The 23,548-nt window shown below is 43.3% G+C and overlaps 1 protein-coding gene across 1 annotated transcript in view; it reads right to left on the bottom strand.

The window, feature by feature from the left end:
* The window catches only part of FYB1 (FYN binding protein 1), a 58,540-nt gene that overhangs the window by 7,542 nt on the left and 27,450 nt on the right, over positions 1-23,548 (bottom strand). Inside the window, exons 5-14 of the mRNA XM_075267523.1 lie at positions 22,034-22,080; positions 21,016-21,139; positions 20,675-20,831; positions 17,764-17,902; positions 16,756-16,778; positions 16,559-16,625; positions 13,725-13,856; positions 10,610-10,626; positions 5,738-5,798; positions 5,472-5,565 (exon numbers count right to left, since the gene is read on the bottom strand). Coding sequence (XP_075123624.1) covers positions 5,472-5,565; positions 5,738-5,798; positions 10,610-10,626; positions 13,725-13,856; positions 16,559-16,625; positions 16,756-16,778; positions 17,764-17,902; positions 20,675-20,831; positions 21,016-21,139; positions 22,034-22,080 — 861 coding nt within the window. The remainder of the gene's footprint in view (positions 1-5,471; positions 5,566-5,737; positions 5,799-10,609; positions 10,627-13,724; positions 13,857-16,558; positions 16,626-16,755; positions 16,779-17,763; positions 17,903-20,674; positions 20,832-21,015; positions 21,140-22,033; positions 22,081-23,548) is intronic.

Raw genomic sequence — 23,548 nt, 5'->3', positions numbered from 1 at the left:
AGTCACTGTGTGTGGGCGGGGTAATCAGGACTCTTCTTGTCAATCACTGTGTGTGGGCGGGGTTATCAGGACTCTCACTGTCAATCACTGTGTGTGGGCAGGGTAATCAGGACTCTCCTTGTCAATCACTGTGTGTGGGCGGGGTAATCAGGACTCTCACTGTCAATCACTGTGTGTGGGCGGGGTTATCAGGACTCTCACTGTCAATCACTGTGTGTGGGCGGGGTAATCAGGACTCTCCTTGTCAATCACTGTGTGTGGGTGGGGTAATCAGGACTCTTCTTGTCAATCACTGTGTGTGGGCGGGGTTATCAGGACTCTCACTGTCAATCACTGTGTGTGGGCGGGGTAATCAGGACTCTCCTTGTCAATCACTGTGTGTGGGCGGGGTAATCAGGACTCTCCTTGTCAATCACTGTGTGTGGGTGGGGTAATCAGGACTCTCACTGTCAATCACTGTGTGTGGGCGGGGTAATCAGGACTCTCACTGTCAATCACTGTGTGTGGGCGGGGTAATCAGGACTCTCCTTGTCAATCACTGTGTGTGGGCGGGGTAATCAGGACTCTTCTTGTCAATCACTGTGTGTGGGCAGGGTTATCAGGACTCTCACTGTCAATCACTGTGTGTGGGCGGGGTAATCAGGACTCTCACAGTCAATCACTGTGTGTGGGTGGGGTAATCAGGACTCTCACTGTCAATCACTGTGTGTGGGCGGGGTTATCAGGACTCTCACTGTCAATCACTGTGTGTGGGCGGGATAAACAGGACTCTCCTTGTCAATCACTGTGTGTGGGCGGGGTAATCAGGACTCTCACTGTCAATCACTGTGTGTGGGCGGGATAATCAGGACTCTCACTGTCAATCACTGTGTGTGGGCGGGGTTATCAGGACTCTCACTGTCAATCACTGTGTGTGGGCGGGATAATCAGGACTCTCACTGTCAATCACTGTGTGTGGGTGGGGTTATCAGGACTCTCACTGTCAATCACTGTGTGTGGGCGGGGTTATTAGGACTCTCACTGTCAATCACTGTGTGTGGGCGGGATAATCAGGACTCTCACTGTCAATCACTGTGTGTGGGTGGGGTTATCAGGACTCTCACTGTCAATCACTGTGTGTGGGCGGGATAATCAGGACTCTCACTGTCAATCACTGTGTGTGGGCGGGGTAATCAGGACTCTCACTGTCAATCACTGTGTGTGGGCGGGGTAATCAGGACTCTCACTGTCAATCACTGTGTGTGGGCGGGGTAATCAGGACTCTCACTGTCAGTCACTGTGTGTGGGCGGGGTAATCAGGACTCTCACTGTCAATCACTGTGTGTGGGCGGGGTAATCAGGACTCTCACTGTCAATCACTGTGTGTGGGCGGGGTAATCAGGACTCTCCTTGTCAATCACTGTGTGTGGGCGGGGTAATCAGGACTCTTCTTGTCAATCACTGTGTGTGGGCAGGGTTATCAGGACTCTCACTGTCAATCACTGTGTGTGGGCGGGGTAATCAGGACTCTCACAGTCAATCACTGTGTGTGGGTGGGGTAATCAGGACTCTCACTGTCAATCACTGTGTGTGGGTGGGGTTATCAGGACTCTCACTGTCAATCACTGTGTGTGGGCGGGGTTATCAGGACTCTCACTGTCAATCACTGTGTGTGGGCGGGGTTATCAGGACTCCTTGTCAATCACTGTGTGTGGGCGGGGTTATCAGGACTCTCACTGTCAATCACTATGTGTGGGCGGGGTTATCAGGACTCTCACTATCAATCACTGTGTGTGGGCGGGGTTATCAGGACTCTCACTATCAATCACTGTGTGTGGGCGGGGTTATCAGGACTCTCACTATCAATCACTGTGTGTGGGCGGGGTAATCAGGACTCTCACTATCAATCACTGTGTGTGGGCGGGGTAATCAGAACTCTCACTGTCAATCACTGTGTGTGGGCGGGGTTATCAGGACTCTCACTATCAATCACTGTGTGTGGGCGGGGTTATCAGGACTCTCACTATCAATCACTGTGTGTGGGCGGGGTTATCAGGACTCTCACTATCAATCACTGTGTGTGGGCGGGGTAATATACAGATTCCTATTAGGCCCGACCAGACGACAATCAGCATAACTGGTATCACCCTATTGAAATGAATAAAATCCTGCACTGCTTATCCAGCACGGTGAGTGTGATTAAAAATATACACAAAGCCGGAATTATAATTGTTTTCTCACTCTCTGCAAAAACAGCAATAAAAAATACATCTCACCCCGCAAAAAATAAGCCCTACAGAGCTACATCTATAGGAAAATACAAAGGGTTTGGGTCCCTCACTATCAATCACTGTGTGTGGGCGGGGTAATCAGGACTCTCACTGTCAGTCACTGTGTGTGGGCGGGGTAATCAGGACTCTTCTTGTCAATCACTGTGTGTGGGCGGGGTTATCAGGACTCTCACTGTCAATCACTGTGTGTGGGCAGGGTAATCAGGACTCTCCTTGTCAATCACTGTGTGTGGGCGGGGTAATCAGGACTCTCACTGTCAATCACTGTGTGTGGGCGGGGTTATCAGGACTCTCACTGTCAATCACTGTGTGTGGGCGGGGTAATCAGGACTCTCCTTGTCAATTACTGTGTGTGGGTGGGGTAATCAGGACTCTTCTTGTCAATCACTGTGTGTGGGCGGGGTTATCAGGACTCTCACTGTCAATCACTGTGTGTGGGCGGGGTAATCAGGACTCTCCTTGTCAATCACTGTGTGTGGGCGGGGTAATCAGGACTCTCCTTGTCAATCACTGTGTGTGGGTGGGGTAATCAGGACTCTCACTGTCAATCACTGTGTGTGGGCGGGGTAATCAGGACTCTCACTGTCAATCACTGTGTGTGGGCGGGGTAATCAGGACTCTCCTTGTCAATCACTGTGTGTGGGCGGGGTAATCAGGACTCTTCTTGTCAATCACTGTGTGTGGGCAGGGTTATCAGGACTCTCACTGTCAATCACTGTGTGTGGGCGGGGTAATCAGGACTCTCACAGTCAATCACTGTGTGTGGGTGGGGTAATCAGGACTCTCACTGTCAATCACTGTGTGTGGGCGGGGTTATCAGGACTCTCACTGTCAATCACTGTGTGTGGGCGGGATAAACAGGACTCTCCTTGTCAATCACTGTGTGTGGGCGGGGTAATCAGGACTCTCACTGTCAATCACTGTGTGTGGGCGGGATAATCAGGACTCTCACTGTCAATCACTGTGTGTGGGCGGGGTTATCAGGACTCTCACTGTCAATCACTGTGTGTGGGCGGGATAATCAGGACTCTCACTGTCAATCACTGTGTGTGGGTGGGGTTATCAGGACTCTCACTGTCAATCACTGTGTGTGGGCGGGGTTATCAGGACTCTCACTGTCAATCACTGTGTGTGGGCGGGATAATCAGGACTCTCACTGTCAATCACTGTGTGTGGGTGGGGTTATCAGGACTCTCACTGTCAATCACTGTGTGTGGGCGGGATAATCAGGACTCTCACTGTCAATCACTGTGTGTGGGCGGGGTAATCAGGACTCTCACTGTCAATCACTGTGTGTGGGCGGGGTAATCAGGACTCTCACTGTCAATCACTGTGTGTGGGCGGGGTAATCAGGACTCTCACTGTCAGTCACTGTGTGTGGGCGGGGTAATCAGGACTCTCACTGTCAATCACTGTGTGTGGGCGGGGTAATCAGGACTCTCACTGTCAATCACTGTGTGTGGGCGGGGTAATCAGGACTCTCCTTGTCAATCACTGTGTGTGGGCGGGGTAATCAGGACTCTTCTTGTCAATCACTGTGTGTGGGCAGGGTTATCAGGACTCTCACTGTCAATCACTGTGTGTGGGCGGGGTAATCAGGACTCTCACAGTCAATCACTGTGTGTGGGTGGGGTTATCAGGACTCTCACTATCAATCACTGTGTGTGGGCGGGGTAATCAGGACTCTCACTATCAATCACTGTGTGTGGGCGGGGTAATCAGAACTCTCACTATCAATCACTGTGTGTGGGCGGGGTTATCAGGACTCTCACTGTCAATCACTGTGTGTGGGCGGGGTAATCAGGACTCTCCTTGTCAATCACTGTGTGTGGGCGGGGTAATCAGGACTCTTCTTGTCAATCACTGTGTGTGGGCAGGGTTATCAGGACTCTCACTGTCAATCACTGTGTGTGGGCGGGGTAATCAGGACTCTCACAGTCAATCACTGTGTGTGGGTGGGGTTATCAGGACTCTCACTATCAATCACTGTGTGTGGGCGGGGTAATCAGGACTCTCACTATCAATCACTGTGTGTGGGCGGGGTAATCAGAACTCTCACTATCAATCACTGTGTGTGGGCGGGGTAATCAGGACTCTCACTGTCAATCACTGTGTGTGGGCGGGGTTATCAGGACTCTCACTGTCAATCACTGTGTGTGGGCGGGATAAACAGGACTCTCCTTGTCAATCACTGTGTGTGGGCGGGGTAATCAGGACTCTCACTGTCAATCACTGTGTGTGGGCGGGATAATCAGGACTCTCACTGTCAATCACTGTGTGTGGGCAGGGTTATCAGGACTCTCACTGTCAATCACTGTGTGTGGGCGGGATAATCAGGACTCTCACTGTCAATCACTGTGTGTGGGTGGGGTTATCAGGACTCTCACTGTCAATCACTGTGTGTGGGCGGGGTTATCAGGACTCTCACTGTCAATCACTGTGTGTGGGCGGGATAATCAGGACTCTCACTGTCAATCACTGTGTGTGGGTGGGGTTATCAGGACTCTCACTGTCAATCACTGTGTGTGGGCGGGATAATCAGGACTCTCACTGTCAATCACTGTGTGTGGGCGGGGTAATCAGGACTCTCACTGTCAATCACTGTGTGTGGGCGGGATAATCAGGACTCTCCTTGTCAATCACTGTGTGTGGGCGGGGTTATCAGGACTCTCACTATCAATCACTGTGTGTGGGCGGGGTAATCAGGACTCTCACTATCAATCACTGTGTGTGGGCGGGGTAATCAGAACTCTCACTATCAATCACTGTGTGTGGGCGGGGTTATCAGGACTCTCACTATCAATCACTGTGTGTGGGCGGGGTTATCAGGACTCTCACTATCAATCACTGTGTGTGGGCGGGGTAATATACAGATTCCTATTAGGCCCGACCAGACGACAATCAGCATAACTGGTATCACCCTATTGAAATGAATAAAATCCTGCACTGCTTATCCAGCACGGTGAGTGTGATTAAAAATATACACAAAGCCGGAATTATAATTGTTTTCTCACTCTCTGCAAAAACAGCAATAAAAAATACATCTCACCCCGCAAAAAATAAGCCCTACAGAGCTACACCTATAGGAAAATACAAAGGGTTTGGGTCCTAGTATACGGTGCCCCAAGTAATATATAAATGCCGAGTATTTAGTAGCATTGACCTGCCAGGAGAATACGCAGCTCCCCTCTCATCTTATACCTTGAATTTTTTCCTGAATTCTTTCTCCTCCTTTTCCAGTCTTTTCAGTGTCTTGTAGTCGGCGGATTTACCTGGTTTTGGGATCACTGGTAAACTGAAAAATACATAATAATAATAATAATAATAATAATAATAGCAAAACAAGGCGAGTGCACTGACTGAGTGAGTACTTCACTTGGAAAGGTTGAGAACCCCTGCGCTATACAGCATCTCCTCAAGGTGGCGCTCTCCTCTTATACTGACACCTTATAGACAGTGCTGCTTACCTGCTCTCTATGGGAGGAGGAGGAAAGTCACTGGAGTCCACATCATCATACACATCACTCTCTGTGCAAGAAATCAGACACAATAGTCAGTCAGTGCACAATAGAAACAATGTAGGATCACATTCAGCTCTGCTACATCTGTGTATGTTGTGTTACAAGGAAGGCTTACATGCACTTATTCACATTATACTATCTATTTGGTGTGAGCAATGCAATAAAAGATCTATCTATCTATCTATCTATCTATCTATCTATCTATCTCCTATCTATCTATCTATCTATCTATCTCCTATCTATCTATCTATCTATCTATCTATCTCCTATCTATCTATCTATCTATCTATCTATCTATCTCCTATCTATCTATCTATCTATCTATCTATCTATCTATCTCCTATCTATCTATCTATCTATCTATCTATCTCCTATCTATCTATCTATCTATCTATCTATCTATCTATCTATCTATCTCCTATCTATCTATCTATCTATCTATCTATCTCCTATCTATCTATCTATCTATCTATCTATCTATCTATCTATCTCCTATCTATCTATCTATCTATCTATCTATCTCCTATCTATCTATCTATCTATCTCCTATCTATCTATCTATCTATCTATCTATCTCCTATGTATCTGTCTATCTATCTATCTATCTATCTCCTATCTATCTATCTATCTATCTATCTATCTATCTATCTCCTATCTATCTATCTATCTATCTATCTCCTATCTATCTATCTATCTATCTATCTATCTATCTATCTATCTATCATCTATCTATCTATCTATCTATCTATCTATCTATCTCCTATGTATCTGTCTATCTATCTATCTATCTATCTATCTATCTCCTATCTATCTATCTATCTATCTATCTATCTCCTATCTATCTATCTATCTATCTATCTATCTATCTATCTATCTATCTATCTATCTCCTATCTATCTATCTATCTATCTATCTCCTATCTATCTATCTATCTATCTATCTATCTCCTATGTATCTATCTATCTATCTATCTATCTATCTATCTATCTATCTCCCTCCTATCTATCTATCTATCTATCTATCTATCTATCTATCTCCTATCTATCTATCTATCTATCTATCTATCTATCATCTATCTATCTATCTATCTATCTATCTATCTATCTCCTATCTATCTATCTATCTATCTATCTCCTATCTATCTATCTATCTATCTATCTATCTATCTATCTCCTATCGATCTATCTATTTATCTCCTATCTATCTATCTATCTATCTATCTATCTATCTATCTATCTCCTATCTATCTATCTATCTATCTATCTATCTATCTCCTATCTATCTATCTATCTATCTATCTATCTCCTATCTATCTATCTATCTATCTATCTATCTCCTATCTATCTATCTCCTATCTATCTATCTATCTATCTATCTCCTATCGATCTATCTATTTATCATCTATCTATCTATCTATCTATCTATCTCCTATCTATCTATCTATCTATCTATCTATCTATCTATCTATCTCCTATCGATCTATCTATTTATCTCCTATCTATCTATCTATCTATCTATCTATCTATCTATCTCCTATCTATCTATCTATCTATCTATCTATCTATCTATCTATCTATCTATCTATCATCTATCTATCTCCTATCGATCTATCTATTTATCATCTATCTATCTATCTATCTATCTATCTATCTATCTCCTATCTATCTATCTATCTATCTATCTATCTCCTATCGATCTATCTATTTATCTCCTATCTATCTATCTATCTATCTATCTATCTATCATCTATCTCCTATCTATCTATCTATCTATCTATCTATCTATCTATCTCTCTATCTATCTCCTATCTATCTATCTATCTATCTATCTATCTATCTATCTATCTCCTATCTATCTATCTCCTATCTATCTATCTATCTATCTATCTATCTATCTATCTCTCTATCTATCTCCTATCTATCTATCTATCTATCTATCTCTCTATCTATCTCCTATCTATCTATCTATCTATCTATCTTCTATCTATCTATCTATCTATCTATCTATCTTCTATCTATCTATCTATCTATCTATCTCCTATCTATCTATCTATCTATCTATCTATCTATCTATCTATCTATCTATCTCCTATCTATCTATCTATCTATCTATCTATCTATCTATCTATCTATCTCCTATCTATCTATCTATCTATCTCCTATCTATCTATCTCCTATCTATCTATCTATCTATCTATCTATCTATCTATCTATCTATCTATCTCCTATCGATCTATCTATTTATCATCTATCTATCTATCTATCTATCTATCTATCTATCTATCTCCTATCTATCTATCTATCTATCTATCTATCTATCTATCTCCTATCGATCTATCTATTTATCATCTATCTATCTATCTATCTATCTATCTATCTATCTCCTATCTATCTATCTATCTATCTATCTATCTATCTATCTATCTATCTATCATCTATCTATCTCCTATCGATCTATCTATTTATTTATCATCTATCTATCTATCTATCTATCTCCTATCTATCTATCTATCTATCTATCTATCTATCTATCTATCTCCTATCGATCTATCTATTTATCTCCTATCTATCTATCTATCATCTATCTCCTATCTATCTATCTCCTATCTATCTATCTATCTATCTATCTATCTATCTATCTATCTATCTATCTCCTATCTATCTATCTCCTATCTATCTATCTATCTATCTATCTATCTATCTATCTATCTCTCTATCTATCGCCTATCTATCTATCTATCTATCTATCTCTCTATCTATCTCCTATCTATCTATCTATCTATCTATCTATCTATCTTCTATCTATCTATCTATCTATCTATCTATCTATCTATCTCCTATCTATCTATCTATCTCCTATCTATCTATCTATCTATCTATCTATCTATCTATCTCCTATCTATCTATCTATCTATCTATCTATCTATCTATCTATCTCCTATCGATCTATCTATTTATCTCCTATCTATCTATCTATCTATCTATCTATCTATCTATCTATCTATCTATCTATCTCCTATCTATCTATCTATCTATCATCTATCTATCTCCTATCTATCTATCTCCTATCTATCTATCTATCTATCTATCTATCTATCTATCTATCTATCTCCTATCTATCTATCTATCTATCTATCTATCTATCTCCTATCGATCTATCTATTTATCTCCTATCTATCTATCTATCTATCTATCTCCTATCTATCTATCTATCTATCTATCTATCTATCTATCTATCTATCATCTATCTATCTCCTATCTATCTATCTTCTATCTATCTATCTATCTATCTATCTATCTTCTATCTATCTATCTATCTATCTATCTATCTATCATCTATCTATCTCCTATCTATCTATCTCCTATCTATCTATCTATCTATCTATCTATCTATCTATCTATCTATCTATCTCCTATCTATCTATCTATCTATCTATCTATCTATCTATCTATATCCTATCTATCTATCTATCTATCTATCTATCTATCTATCTAAATCCTATCTATCTATCTAAATCCTATCTATCTATCTAAATCCTATCTATCTATCTATCTATCTCCTATCTATCTATCTATCTATCTATCTATCTATCTCCTATCTATCTATCTATCTATCTATCTATCTATCTCCTATCTATCTATCTATCTATCTATCTATCTATCTATCTATCTATCTATCTCCTATCTATCTATCTATCTATCTATCATCTATCTATCTATCTATCTATCTATCTATCTCCTATCTATCTATCTATCTATCTATCTCCTATCTATCTATCTATCTCCTATCGATCGATCTATCTATCTATCTATCTATCTATCTCATATCTATCTATCTATCTATCTATCTACTATCTATCTATCTCCTATCTATCTATCTATCTATCTATCTATCTATCTATCTAAATCCTATCTATCTATCTAAATCCTATCTATCTATCTATCTATCTATCTATCTATCTATCTCCCTCCTATCTATCTATCTATCTATCTATCTATCTATCTCCCTCCTATCTATCTATCTATCTATCTATCTATCTATCTCCTATCTATCTATCTATCTATCTATCTATCTATCTATCTATCTTTCTAAATCCTATCTATCTAAATCCTATCTATCTATCTATCTATCTATCTATCTATCTCCTATCTATCTATCTATCTATCTATCTATCTATCTATCTCATATCTATCTATCTATCTATCTCCTATCTATCTATCTATCTATCTATCTATCTATCTCCTATCGATCTATCTATCTATCTATCTATCTCATATCTATCTATCTATCTATCTATCTATCTATCTACTATCTATCTATCTCCTATCTATCTATCTATCTATCTATCTAAATCCTATCTATCTATCTAAATCCTATCTATCTATCTATCTATCTATCTATCTCCCTCCTATCTATCTATCTATCTATCTATCTATCTATCTCCCTCCTATCTATCTATCTATCTATCTATCTATCTATCTATCTCCTATCTATCTATCTATCTATCTATCTATCTATCTATCTATCTATCTATCTATCTTTCTAAATCCTATCTATCTAAATCCTATCTATCTAAATCCTATCTATCTATCTATCTATCTATCTATCTATCTATCTATCACCTATCTATCTATCTATCTATCTATCTATCTATCTATCTATCTATCTTCTATCTATCTATCTATCTCATATCTATCTATCTCCTATCTATCTATCTATCTATCTATCTATCTATCTATCTATCTATCTATCTATCTATCTCTCTCTCGGGCCCATTCACACTGGACATTTCTGGACATCATTCACACTGTTACTTACCAAAGGTAGTATTTCCCCTGTAAACAGAGAGAGGTTTGTGTTACTATAATATAATGTGATTTCTCCAGTAATAATGTGAATGATCTTCCTATTACTTCCCTGTATTATTTATCACCCGCACACTGGGGGAGGGGATTCTGACGGCAATGTGTAGGGGACTTATCTTGTCACCTGGAGCTAGTGACATGACAGACAGGAGGCGCTCTCTGCCTCACACCTCACTGGTCTTATATCATTATGACACATGGATGGGAGCGCGTCCATCTATCAGCGTACGAGGAGTATTCGCTGCCATGTAGCGCTGTCACTTATGGGAAATACTAGCATATCTAAGAACGGCTCCAAAGAATGAAGAAAAAGGGGTGATAACAAACTAAGGGGGTCGTATGTGACCCCATAGAATAGGCCACGAATATCCAGACCGATGCTAAGAACTGGGGTCCTGGACCCCCTCCCCTATATGTGTAACCCTCTCCATTCACTTTTATGGGAATTGTGGGAGCGGATGAGCCTATTCGTACAATGGTGTCCCTACAAGAGAATGGAGCGAGACCCTCACAATGTTTCCTTATGACATTTGATATCTGTACTCTAAAGTCTTGGCATATTCAGGTCTTGGTATTTCAGATTTTGACATCTACCCCGCAGTAAACTCATATAAGCCGTGACACAGATATTCATGTTATTAACAAAAGGCGCGAACATGAAACACTTCAGATAAGTAGGAAGCAAAATGGTGGAAAAATCGTGTTACAGTGGGGCAAACATCGCAACGGTTAGTAGAAACGCAGAGGTCAGGGCTAAGTTGGTGTGGAGTAAGGACTGAAACATTCTTAAATTCTAAGGTTCTACTTCACAAGGATTATTTTTCTTTGAGGGCTAGTTCACACGGGGGGGCAATGAGGCGAATTTTGACAGCGGATTTCGCTTCAAAATCCGCCTCCATACAATGGTGGTCTATGGAGACCGCTAGCAGAAAAAGGAAGCGACGTGACCTTTCTTCAGGCGGATTCCACCCGAGAAAAGCAATAGAAGTGAATGGGAGGCGAAAAACGCGTCGTGTTTTTCTTTTTGCAAAAAAACGTGAACGAATCACGGCGTTTTTTTACGGTCTATTCACTTTAGGGGAGGGGAAAACCACCTGGCGTTTTCTGAAGCGTTTTTTTTTTTTTTTTTTACCAAAAACTGCTCCAGAAAACGCTGCAAAATTCCTAATTAGGAGGTGTTTTTTTCCGGACCAAATTAAGCACGTAATTTACATGTGAACTAACCCTTACTGCTGAAAAATGAAGTAACTTTGTAACTTGATTATAAATCTTCTATTGTTTTGTATTTACAGTTCCTATACTGATCCGTTTGTCTCCAGGGTAAAGGGGGAGTTCACACGGAGTAATGCGCCGCGTGATGTGGCACGTATATGGCATGTGAGACTTTGAGCGCCGTATACGCTCCCATTGATTTCAATGGGATTGCGGCCGCAAAATCACGGCCGCAAAATAACGCGGCGTATACGATCCAGTCTCCCATTGAAATCAATGGGAGCGTATACGGCGCTCAAAGTCTCACACGCCATATACATGCCACATCACGCTGCACGTTACTCTGTGTGAATTCCCCCTAACAGACTACAAACAAACCCTGTGTAGTCTGACCTTGTGCTCATGCTTTCTTCCACCAGTCCCCTGAAAAAAATGCTGCACAGTAAGGGTCCATTCACACGGAGTAAACACGCGCTCATTTTGGCAAACTACACGTGTAAAAATAAGACTCCCATTGACTTCAATGACATTTTTTACGCGCCAAAAAACGCATCAAAAAACGCGTGGCGTTCTGGCGCGTTTTTTACACGTGTAAAAATGTCATTGGTAGTCTTATTTTTACACGTGTAGTTGAGCGCGCGTTTACGCCGTGTGAATGGACCCTAAGAATGCTGTCAGAAATTGAAGGGTTAATCATTTATTGTTGCGAATTCACAAAATTAAAGGAATGAACGAAAGAGAAATGTAAATCCCATTAATATTTGGTATGACTTTTGTCTTTTGGAGGAGGAGTCCTGGAAGTGATGATAGGGCCCCCACAGATATTGCCGTGATCTCATCATCAACCAGTCTGTCTGGGATGTCCTACAGAGAGAGACGGATTGGAGCAAGCCCCCATCCACAGAAGATCTGTGCTTAGGTTACAAAATTGGTTTGTGAAGGTGATGCAACACAGTCCTAGAGTCACACGGTATTATTTGGGGGATTGTAGTGCAAAATATCATCCAATAAGTGAATGGGTTTCTCAATCAGTTTCCAAAGTAACATAAATGTGCAAAAATAGTAAAAAAAATAACAAAGCTGTGTAATATACTCACCCTAGTGGTTTCCCCGTATCTAACCTCTGCCCTGGTATATGACATTATTATGGAAAATAGTCCCATCATCTATCCACAGATTTCCCTATCATGGAAGTTACAGTTACCACAGTTTATATACTGTATATAAAAATGAGTTCCTGTTTGTCCGTCCGTCCGTCTGTCTGTTCTCTATGCGCGACCAAACGACTAGACCGATCTTCACCATATTTGGCACACAGGTACATCAGTTATCCAGGAAGGTTTTAGACCAGGTCTCATCTCTCTAGAACGTACCATTCCTGAGATACAGTATTCCCCAAAAATGACCTGCATTAGCTAATACAAGCCTGCAAGTTTGCAAGTCTTTCATTTATACTGTATATCAACTGCCATACACACAGTCACATGTTCCTTATCAGCCAATAGAAGCTCGTAGGCACTTAGTCTTCACGTGCACACAGCTTTACTCCAGCCATAACAATTTCAAATGACTATTTGAGGTTTTTCCTATTAATGTTATCATTAGGTCTGTTCCAGGTCTTAAACCCAGGAGTGTGTGTATGGCAGGCAGTCACCCTAATAGATGAAACACACAGAACCTATACATAGGCATGTAGTGTATAGGAAGCTTGCATTAATCAGTTTGGCGGGTTAATCTGATAGGTAAGCACGTGATTAATAGTGGATTGATTGGTATTGGGCGCTGGTTACACTAGAGATTAGTCAGGCCGCTGGCTGTTAGCAGAGCTGCTCTATGGGAAGCTTTTATACTCTTACTGAGACCCTTCGGCTTCTTCGTAATCTTCTTGCTCAGTTTTATCACTTTTCTTTTTGTTCTCAGTGCCCCTCCGCTTCCTAAAGATATCCCACAACGTGGAGCTGCTTTTCTCTTCCTCCTGTGGTACCGAGCTTTGCAGTGTAGGATGGAGCGGTCAGGTCAGAAAACAGAAGGTAAGTGTCATGACAAAAATAAAGGAACTCTGAATATGTCATCAGTTATATCTGGGAATTATCACATCGCAGAGTCAGCTTCTTGGTCTGTTGGCAGCCTTGTGTTCATGTATTTTTATGGTTTATATAAATAAAGTTTTATATCATTACTATATGGAATAATGGAAGATCCTTAGGATAGATCATCAGTATGTAATTGGTGGGATTCCAGCGCCTGGGGCCTCTGCTGATCAGCTGGTTGAAGAAGCCGCAGCGTTCTCAAGTGCTCCATCCAATTCAACCAGGCTGATCTCTGGTGGTCCAGGATATCGATGACCTATTCTAAATATACCGTATTTTTCGGACTATAAGACGCACTTTTTTTCCCCCAAATTTCGGAGGAAAATGAGGGTGCGTCTTATAGTCTGAATGTGGGGGGGAGCGGATTTACAGCATGGCCGCGCTACTGCCACCGCTGGTTTTCTTCAGCGGCAGGAGCGTGACAATCTGCAGGCCCCGGCAGCTAAGACACTCCCCGGCATCCGCCGGTCTATTACAGCAGATGCCGGGGACTGTCTTAGCTGCCGGGGCCTGCAGATTGCCACGCTCCTGCCGCTGAAGAAAACCAGCGGTGGCAGTAGCGCGGCCATACTGTAAATCCGCTCCTCCTCCGCAGGTCCCGGCAGTTAGTTAGCCCCGGGGCCGGTCCCCACCGGCCCCATACCTTTAGTGATGCAGGCCGGCTCCTGCACGGCGAGGCCGCAGGAGCCGACCTGTTCCGATGACAGCCGGGAGCCTAATGAAGGCTCCCAGGCCTGTCATAGCTATATATTACTATCGCGGCTGGTCTATGACACTCCGCGATAGTAATGTATAGAATCTCCCATAGACGGCAATACACTTGTATTGCCGTCTATGGGACTTGCAATCAAATGATTGCAGGTTCAAGCCCCCTAGGCGGGGGATAATAAAATAGTAAAAAAAAAAAAAAAACTTAAAAAAAAATATAATAAAAAAATAAAATAAATAAAAGTTCACTTCCTTTCCCTAGAATACATATAAAAGTATAACATTACTGTGAAACATACACATTAGGTATCCCTGTGTCTGAAAATGCCCGGTCTACTAATAGTTTTATGTACAGTGAACGTCAAAATCAAAAGTGCTAAACCGCCGGGTTTTTCTCTCTGTTTTGCCTCTGAATTAAATAAAAGGTGATCTAAGCAATAAACATTTCCCAAAATGGTTAACTAAAAAGTACACCTGGCCCCACAAAAAAACCGCCCTATACATCCCCGTACAGCTGCAGGGTCAACTGTCAATGTGGCCTTGCAGCTGTTCCAAAACTACAACTCCCATACATTAAATATTTTACCATTTTTTGCCAGAAAATTTTTTTTCCCCTATTTTTCTCCTCTAAAACCTGGGTGCGTCTTATAGTCCGAAAAATACGGTAGTTAATCATTATATAAGTGTTGGAAAATCCCTTTAACTTTCTAATAGACTTTCTGCTTCTATTCTATACCATGTACAAGATCTCTGCTTGCTGTCAGTGACTGAGAAGACTCTTGTGTCCATTCAGAGACAGTAACCCTGTACATAGCTAGTCCTGCTCTCAGCTGATACATTGTATCCAGTCTTGTCTAGACTGGATACAATGTATCAGAGTGGAGTCCGGGCTGTAGAGCTCAGAGAGCATTGTCTAGACTGGATACAATGTATCAGAGTGGAGTCCAGGCTGTAGAGTTCACAGAGCATTGTCTAGACTGGATACAATGTATCAGAGTGGAGTCCAGGCTGTAGAGTTCACAGAGCATTGTCTAGACTGGATACAGTGTATCAGAGTGGAGTCCGGGCTGTAGAGCTCACAGAGCATTGTGTTAGACTGGATACAATGTATCAGTGTGGAGTCCAGGCTGTTGAGCTCACAGAGCATTGTCTAGATTGGATACAATGTATCAGTGTGGAGTCCAGGCTGTTGAGCTCACAGAGCATTATCTATGCTCTGTGAGCTCTACAGCCCGGACTCCACACTGATACATTGTATCCAGTCTACTGTAGACAATGCTCTGTGAGCTCTACAGCCCGGACTCCACACTGATACATTGTATCCAGTCTAGACAATGCTCTGTGAGCTCTACAGCCTGCACTCCACACTGATACATTGTATCCAGTCTAGACAATGCTCTGTGAGTTCTACAGCCCGGACTCCACTCTGATACATTGTATCCAGTCTAGACAATGCTCTGTGAGTTCTACAGCCTGGACTCCACACTGACACATTGCAATGAACTAGTAGAGAGATTTGTGCAACTGCTGCAGTGTCGAGCTCACAGAGCATTGTGTAGACCGGATACAATTGTCTCCACTTCCCAGCTGAGAGAAGGACTGGCTATGTGCATAGTTACTGCTCTGGACAACCCTTGTACAACTTGTGGAACCTACTGGCACGAAGTGTTTTTATCTGCTGGACTCCCTTAGTCAGAGAAAGAAGCTCTCGCCCTGCAAGTCTCAATGCAACATGTCCTCTTAATGGTCACTGTGGTCTTCCTGCCTATTGGGTCCTATAGTTAAGATCTTCCTTTCTCACAGATGTCTCATGGAGAGCATAACACCATGTACACTGTCAGGTTTAACAAGGAGACCCATTTAATTGCATTGTCCTGATGTCTGCCACCTACCTCTCAGGAGGACTATCATCAACACCGTCATAGATATCATCATCAGGAGGCGGCGGGGGTGGAAAATCTGTGGAAATAAATGATATGTGCTCTGGTCTCACACAGGTAGTCATCCAAGAACTCGCATTGAATACCGTATACCTATAGCCATGCAGTATGTCGTAAGGTCCCCAGGCCTTATAGAAAGTTGTACTTACGTGAATTTGCACCCAGGCTGTGACTGGAATGAAAAAAAAGGGGAAAATAATGTAGCAAATATATATATGTACACATTTGTATAGATCTATAGATAGATATGGGTTTTTCAGGTCATTATTTGCAGATAAGCAGGGGTGGGGCTTAAGTATTCTATTGGGGGGAGGCTCCTGCTGCAGCCAATAGTGGAAGAGAAGGAGGGGATATGGCTGATCTCCTGGGAGACACAGACAGAAAAGATTTCCTTCTGTAGTCAAAGAAAAGTAGAAGATGACTGTAACATCTCTGCCTGTTCGGGTCACTGCGCCACCCTCTGCTCGCATGCGGCGGTGCAGGAGGTGTGTGCAGTTTGATAATTTGCTTAGAGTTTTTAGTTGCACTGTGTGAACACGGCTCTAGTTCTGTAATTGAATTTGCACCACACCCGTCTTCTGCCCTTGTTGCCTCTGTCCATTAAGTGGTTAATTTTTGCCTTGCCCTGTGATTGACAGCCTGCCTTCTTATCAGGTTCTGGGTGGGTTCTTCCTCCCTATTTAGTCTTTGCTCACATTCACACTGGTGCCTGTTATTGCCTTGTGCTTGCTGGCTTCCCTTGCTGTTTATTTACTTGTATTCTCATCCTTGACCTCTGGCTTCCCTACTGACTATTCTTTGGACTCTGATTTGGCACTGCATCGCTCAACTGTTACCGAACCCTGGCTAGCTGACCTCCCCTTGTTGTTGTTCGTCTTGTCTGCGTTTTGGTATCACATATATAGGAAGGGATCGTCTCCAAGTTGCCGACTATTACATAGGATAGGGCCTGGAAGGGACAGTGGGGGGCTTCAGCTTAGGCCTCACTGTCTCTTGTGCCCCTTCCTCCAGGGTATCCAGCAGCTACTGGGGAATTGCTGTCCTAGCAATTCCATAACAATGACGTGAGCAAGTACTAGGACGGTTTCTACTCGTCAACAAAAACTTTCTAAAACAGATTCATTCTTAAAGGAAGATAAGATAAAAGTGTCCCCTACTTGCTGATGGAGTCCTGCTCCCCAACGTCATCATAGATATCTTGGTCATTCTCTACTTTCACAGCAGTGTGAGTTGTCGGGTTCCTCCTCGGTAGCGAGTCATAATCTACTTTCACCATCGCTGTCTTTATATATCCATCTGAAAGAGAGAACATTTGATACAAACATAGGATAAGAGGGGGATATCACTTTTTTGGCCATTTTTTTCTCAATGGATCACTGACTGTACGAGAAGTCACAAGTGGAGGTCGGATGTCTACTATGGAATATGTGAGAGGGAAATAAGAAAGGAAGGAAGGAAGGAAGGGAGGGAGGAAGGAAGGAAGGAAAGGAGGAAGGAAAGGAGGAAGGAAAGGAGGAAGGAAGGAAGGAAGGAAGGAAGGAAGGAAAGGAGGAAGGAAAGAAGGAAGGAAAGGTGGAAGGAAGGGAGGAAGGAAGGAAGGAAAGGAGGAAGGGAGGAAGGAAGGAGGAAGGAAGGGAGGAAGGAAAGAAGGAAGGAAGGGAGGAAGGAAGGAAAGGTGGAAGGAAGGAAGGGATGGAGGAAGGAAGGAAAGAAGGAAGGAAGGAAGGAAGGAAGGAAAGGAGGAAGGAAGGGAGGAAGGAAAGGAGGAAGGAAAGGAGGAAGGAAGGAAGGAAGGAAGGAAGGAAGGAAAGGAGGAAGGAAGGGAGGAAGGAAGGAAGGAAGGAAGGATGGAAGGAAGGAAGGAAAGGAGGAAGGAAGGAAGGAAAGGAGGAAGGAAGGGAGGAAGGAAGGAAGGAAGGAAGGAAAGGAGGAAGGAAGGGAGGAAGGAAAGGAGGAAGGAAGGGAGGAAGGAAGGAAGGAAAGGAGGAAGGAAGGGAGGAAGGAAGGAAGGAAGGAAAGGAGGAAGGAAGGGAGGAAGGAAAGGAGGAAGGAAGGGAGGAAAAGAGGAAGGAAGGAAGGGAGGAAGGAAGGAAAGAGGGAAGGAAAGGAGGAAGGAAGGAAAGGAGGAAGGAAGGAAGGAAAGGAGGAAGGAAGGAAGGAAAGGAGGAAGGAAGGAAGGGAGGAAGGAAGGAAGGAAGGAAGGAAGGGAGGAAGGAAGGGAGGAAAGGAGGAAGGAAGGGAGGAAGGAGCAAATCTATTCTCCAGGATGTAATTAGGAGAACAATGCCTCTGTTTGCTGCCCTCTAGGGGCAGCCCCTTTAACATCATGCATGACTCGTTTATTGAGCCCAATAACATAATGCGGGGATTATTGCCAAACTAGTATTTATATTCCAAAAGGAGCAGATTCCCAGCTATGGACAGCGCTGGATCTCCTCAGCATAGCGTAGGGATACTAGTTTGGCAGAGTGAGAGACTATAGACCAGGATCAGGGGATAATCATACACATTAGGGAGAGTGTGCACCTACACAGGCGTACGGAGACTTACAAGTCATTTCTGCTTCGCTGTCCATAGCTGGGAATCTGTTCCTTTTGGAATATAAATACTAGTTTGGCAATAATCCCTGCATTATGTTATTAGGCTCACTAAACGAGTCATGCATGATGTTAAGGGGGCTGCCCCTAGAGGGCAGCATAGAGAGGCGCTCTTCTCCTAATTACATCCTGGAGAACAGATTTGCATATTGTTTACCCAGAATCCCTAGCGGAGCATTCTGCGTACGCCTGTGTAGGTGCACACTCTCCCTAATGAGTATGATTATCCTCTAATAGAGGATGAAAGTGACAGAGGTAATACTTGGAGAGAAGAGAGATGCCTACTTCTAACTTTTTGATGGAGCAACATAAAGGAAACTTGTCATCGGGTTTGGGGCCCCTAAACCTGCAGAATATCCTTATGTTGTTGGGGTTTAGGGCCCCGAACATGGTGACCTTAGTCCTGTACATTGTATCGTTCAGTTGTAATTTGCCTAGGACAAGTCCACAGCGACAAGCTGCTGGTTTAGGTCCCAAACCCGGCGACAGTTTACCTTTATTTTATTTATTTATATAGTGCCATCATATTCCACAGCACTGTACAGACATTGTCAATTAATGTCCCATAAAGGGCTCACAATCTACATCTATTGAGAGAGAAGACCCATACAAACACGGGGAGAACATGCAAACTCAATGTAGATGTTGTTCTTGACTGGATTTGCACATAGGACTTCAAGGCAACAGTGTCAACCACTGAGCCACCAACAGGGTCAACCACTGAGCTGCCAATAGTGCCAACCACTGAGCCGTCAACATGGCCAACCACTGAGCCACCAACAGGGCCAACAACTGAGTCATCAATAGTGCCAACCACTGAGCTGCCAACCACTAAGCCACCAATAGGGCCAACCACTGAGCTACCAACAGGGTCAACCACTGAGCCACTTACAGGGGCAACCACTGAATCATCAATAGTACCAGCCACTGAGCCGCCAACCACTAAGCCACCAACAGGGCTAACCACTGAGCTACCAACAGGGCCAACCACTAAGCCACCAATAGGGCTAACCACTGAGCCAACAATAGTGCCAACCACTGAGCCGCCAACCACTAAGCCACCAATAGGGCCGACCAGTGAGCCAACAATAGTACCAGCCACTGAGCCGCTAATCACTAAGCCACCAATAGGGCCAATCACTGAGCTACCAACAGGGCCAACTGCTAAGCCACTAATAGGGCCAACCACTGAGCCAACAATACTGGCAACCACTGAGCCGCCAACCACTAAGCCACCAATAGGGCCAACCACTGAGCCAACAATAGGGCCAACCACTGAGCCGCCAACCACTAAGCCACCAATCGGGCCAACCACTGAGCCACTAACAGGGCCAACCACTGAGGCACAAACAGGGCCAACCACTGAACCACCGGGCTGCCATTTCCAGCCTTTGCTGTCTTTTTGACCTGCCCTCAGCCCTAAGATTTGGCCTCCACTTGGAGGATTGTCACCGCTCTGACTAATACTCACAATTTCCTTTCATCCGGCCGAGCCATTTTCCCTCGGGATTATCGGTAACTCGTATGATTTCAATCTCATCTCCGTGTTTGAAGCTGAGTTCATTTTTGCCGCCTTTATAGTCGGTGTTGGCCTTGGCCTGATGGATGACTTCTATCTTCTGTGTTAACTGCAGGAAGATTCGGGAGCCATATTATAATGGGGAGGGGTCTCCAAGTCTTGGGGTAAAATATTGTCTGCTTTATTTTTTATACTGCTTTATTAGCCTAGGTTTAGAAACTAAAAAAATGGCGTCCGTCACTTTACATGTGACCATTCTATATATTCTATACAGGGGGGTGGTAAGACCTTACCCTGAACCGTTTTCTTATCTCCTGCTCCTTCTTTTCCTTCTCCTTTTGCTCCTTCTTAGCTTGCTCCAGCTCTTTCTTCCTCTTTTTCTCTTTCTTCTCTTCTTGCTCTCTCTTGTACTGAACACTGGAAGGAAAAGCTCACATAAGGGTAGATGTGTAACCAGGAGGATTGCCCCTATAACCCCTCTAGTATGCTGTCATACTATGGTCATTGATAATGTAGTCATTCTAGATAGATCTAATTTGTGGTTGGATTCTGCCGCCACTAGAGGGAGCTTGTTGTATCCTGCTGTGTTATTACTGCCTTTCATGTATATATAGTATGTAGCAAAGGCAGAGTTACAAGACTGTGCAACTGAAGAGGCGAGGAGACGCTGTCAGTGACAGCTGGACTCTCCATAGAGTAGTCACGGACGGTTTGTGCTGTACCTGGATTCCTGATCAATGAGCACTGGGTATACAGGGGCCAGAAACGTCAGGAGCTGATAGGTCCTAAAGGAACCAGATCACCTCAACATTGTGAACTAGGAATAGGGTTGAGCCGATCTTGAGATTACAGGATCGTTTTTAAAATCAGATTTTCGATCATTTTCCATCGCGATCGTGAAATTTGCTCGATCGCCAATCGGGATACGATCTTTCCCGATTACTCAACCCTAGTCAATGTTTCTCTATGGGAAAAGTCACTTTTAGGATTGAGTCGATCTTGAAATTTCAGGATCGTTTTTAAAATTCGATTTCTGATCATTTTCCAGCCGATCCCGATCGTGAAATTTGCTCGATCGCCGATCAGGATCCGATCTTTCCCGATCGCTCAACCCTAGTCAATGCTGCTCTATGGGAAAAGTCACTTTTAGGATTGAGTCAATCTTGAGATTTCAGGATCGTTTTTAAAATCAGATTTCCGATCATTTTCCAGCCGATCACGATCGTGAAATTTGCTCGATCGCCGATCGGGATCTGATCTTTCCCGATCCCGATCGCCCAACCCTAACTGAAAGTTTTGCCACGTGCTTACCTATGCTCATCGATTCCTTCATAGCATTCTTCATCGCTTTCTTCACTCTTAAAAAGAACAATTAATATTAGTAAAACACGTCTTACAGGGCCACATAAACTGTAGGAAACTTGTGGGGCAATGGCGACCTTCTTCAGGATTCTCCTCTATTAGACATGTTGAGCATCTACAAAGAGTGTCCCTCTTCCTGGAGGACCTAGATTGTCCATATACATGGGCAGGTCATTCTACTGTGTAATGCTTCATTTTTCCTGTGGGGGTGCTGTAGGGAATCCTCCCACCGATTACAGCTGATCATTAGATTCACCATGTCATCAGCTTATCAGAAATGATTGTCCAATGTCCTTGAGTTTTTGTTGCCTTGTTAAATATTCTAATCGGCCACTTTTTACGTATATTTCTCTCTAGGAAAGTTGTGCGACAATCAATGTGGCTGCCATTATTGCTTCCATATGTGCTGTGGCCTCTTCGGTACATCCACATGACATATAAGTAGTAGCGGATGTTCACTTGAATGGGACAAAGTTGCAATCTTATCATAGCCCTAGACCACCAGGGATATTAGCAGTAACACCTCCCTGTCCTAGGCCACCAGAGATGCTTATATTTACCCTTACACCGCCCTAGACCACCAGTAATGTTGATAATACCCCTTTAGGCACCAGGGGTATTAAATAGAAAAGTCCTTGTTAACCCCTGCCCTATAGAGATACTACACCCCTAATGGTCATATTGGGTGGAACCCAGCTTTCCTAGACACAGATATACTTTCTGAATAGGATATTTAGCTAGAATAAAGAGTATAGTTTATATTTGTTGGTGAGCCCGTCATCTTTGGGGACGGACATGCTGCCCATCCTTGTAGTTCAGTGTCAGTCTCCGTCTTCTCTGACACGATTCAGTCGGCAGTAGCAGCCGCCGTGGCAGTAGCGCTGTCATCACATGTCCTTGTACTGGTTCTGTGTCCTGTCATCCTTGGTCTTCATGTCCCGGTTATATACATGTCAGTTAGCTATATACATGTCACTGTCTTGTATATGTGTATCTGTCTCTACAATGACAGGAGGATCTCGTCAGAGTCTACGAGCGACATCGCTGGAGCTGAAGCTTTGTCTCTTCATATAGTAGTCTGGGATATTGCCCTACAGATCTGCAAAGTGTCCTTATATCAATGACGTGTAATAGTGTATGGAGTGGAATATATATATAGTGTCACCAGATCCAGCATATCACCCCAGCCCTGCAGATAGATAGGTTATTACCAGACCCAGCATATCACCCCAGTCCTGCAGATAGATAGGTTACTGTCACCAGACCCCAGTATATCACCCCAGCCCTGCAGATAGATAGGTTACTGTCACCAGTACCAGTATATCACCCCAGCCCTGCAGATAGATAGGTTACTGTCACCAGAACCAGCATATCACCCCAGCCCTGCAGATAGATAGGTTACTGTCACCAGAACCAGCATATCACCCCAGCCCTGCAGATAGATAGGTTACAGTCACCAGAACC

Source organism: Leptodactylus fuscus, chromosome 1, assembly GCF_031893055.1.
Source record: "Leptodactylus fuscus isolate aLepFus1 chromosome 1, aLepFus1.hap2, whole genome shotgun sequence".
Lineage (NCBI taxonomy): Eukaryota > Metazoa > Chordata > Amphibia > Anura > Leptodactylidae > Leptodactylus > Leptodactylus fuscus.
This window is presented reverse-complemented; position numbering and strand designations above follow the sequence as displayed.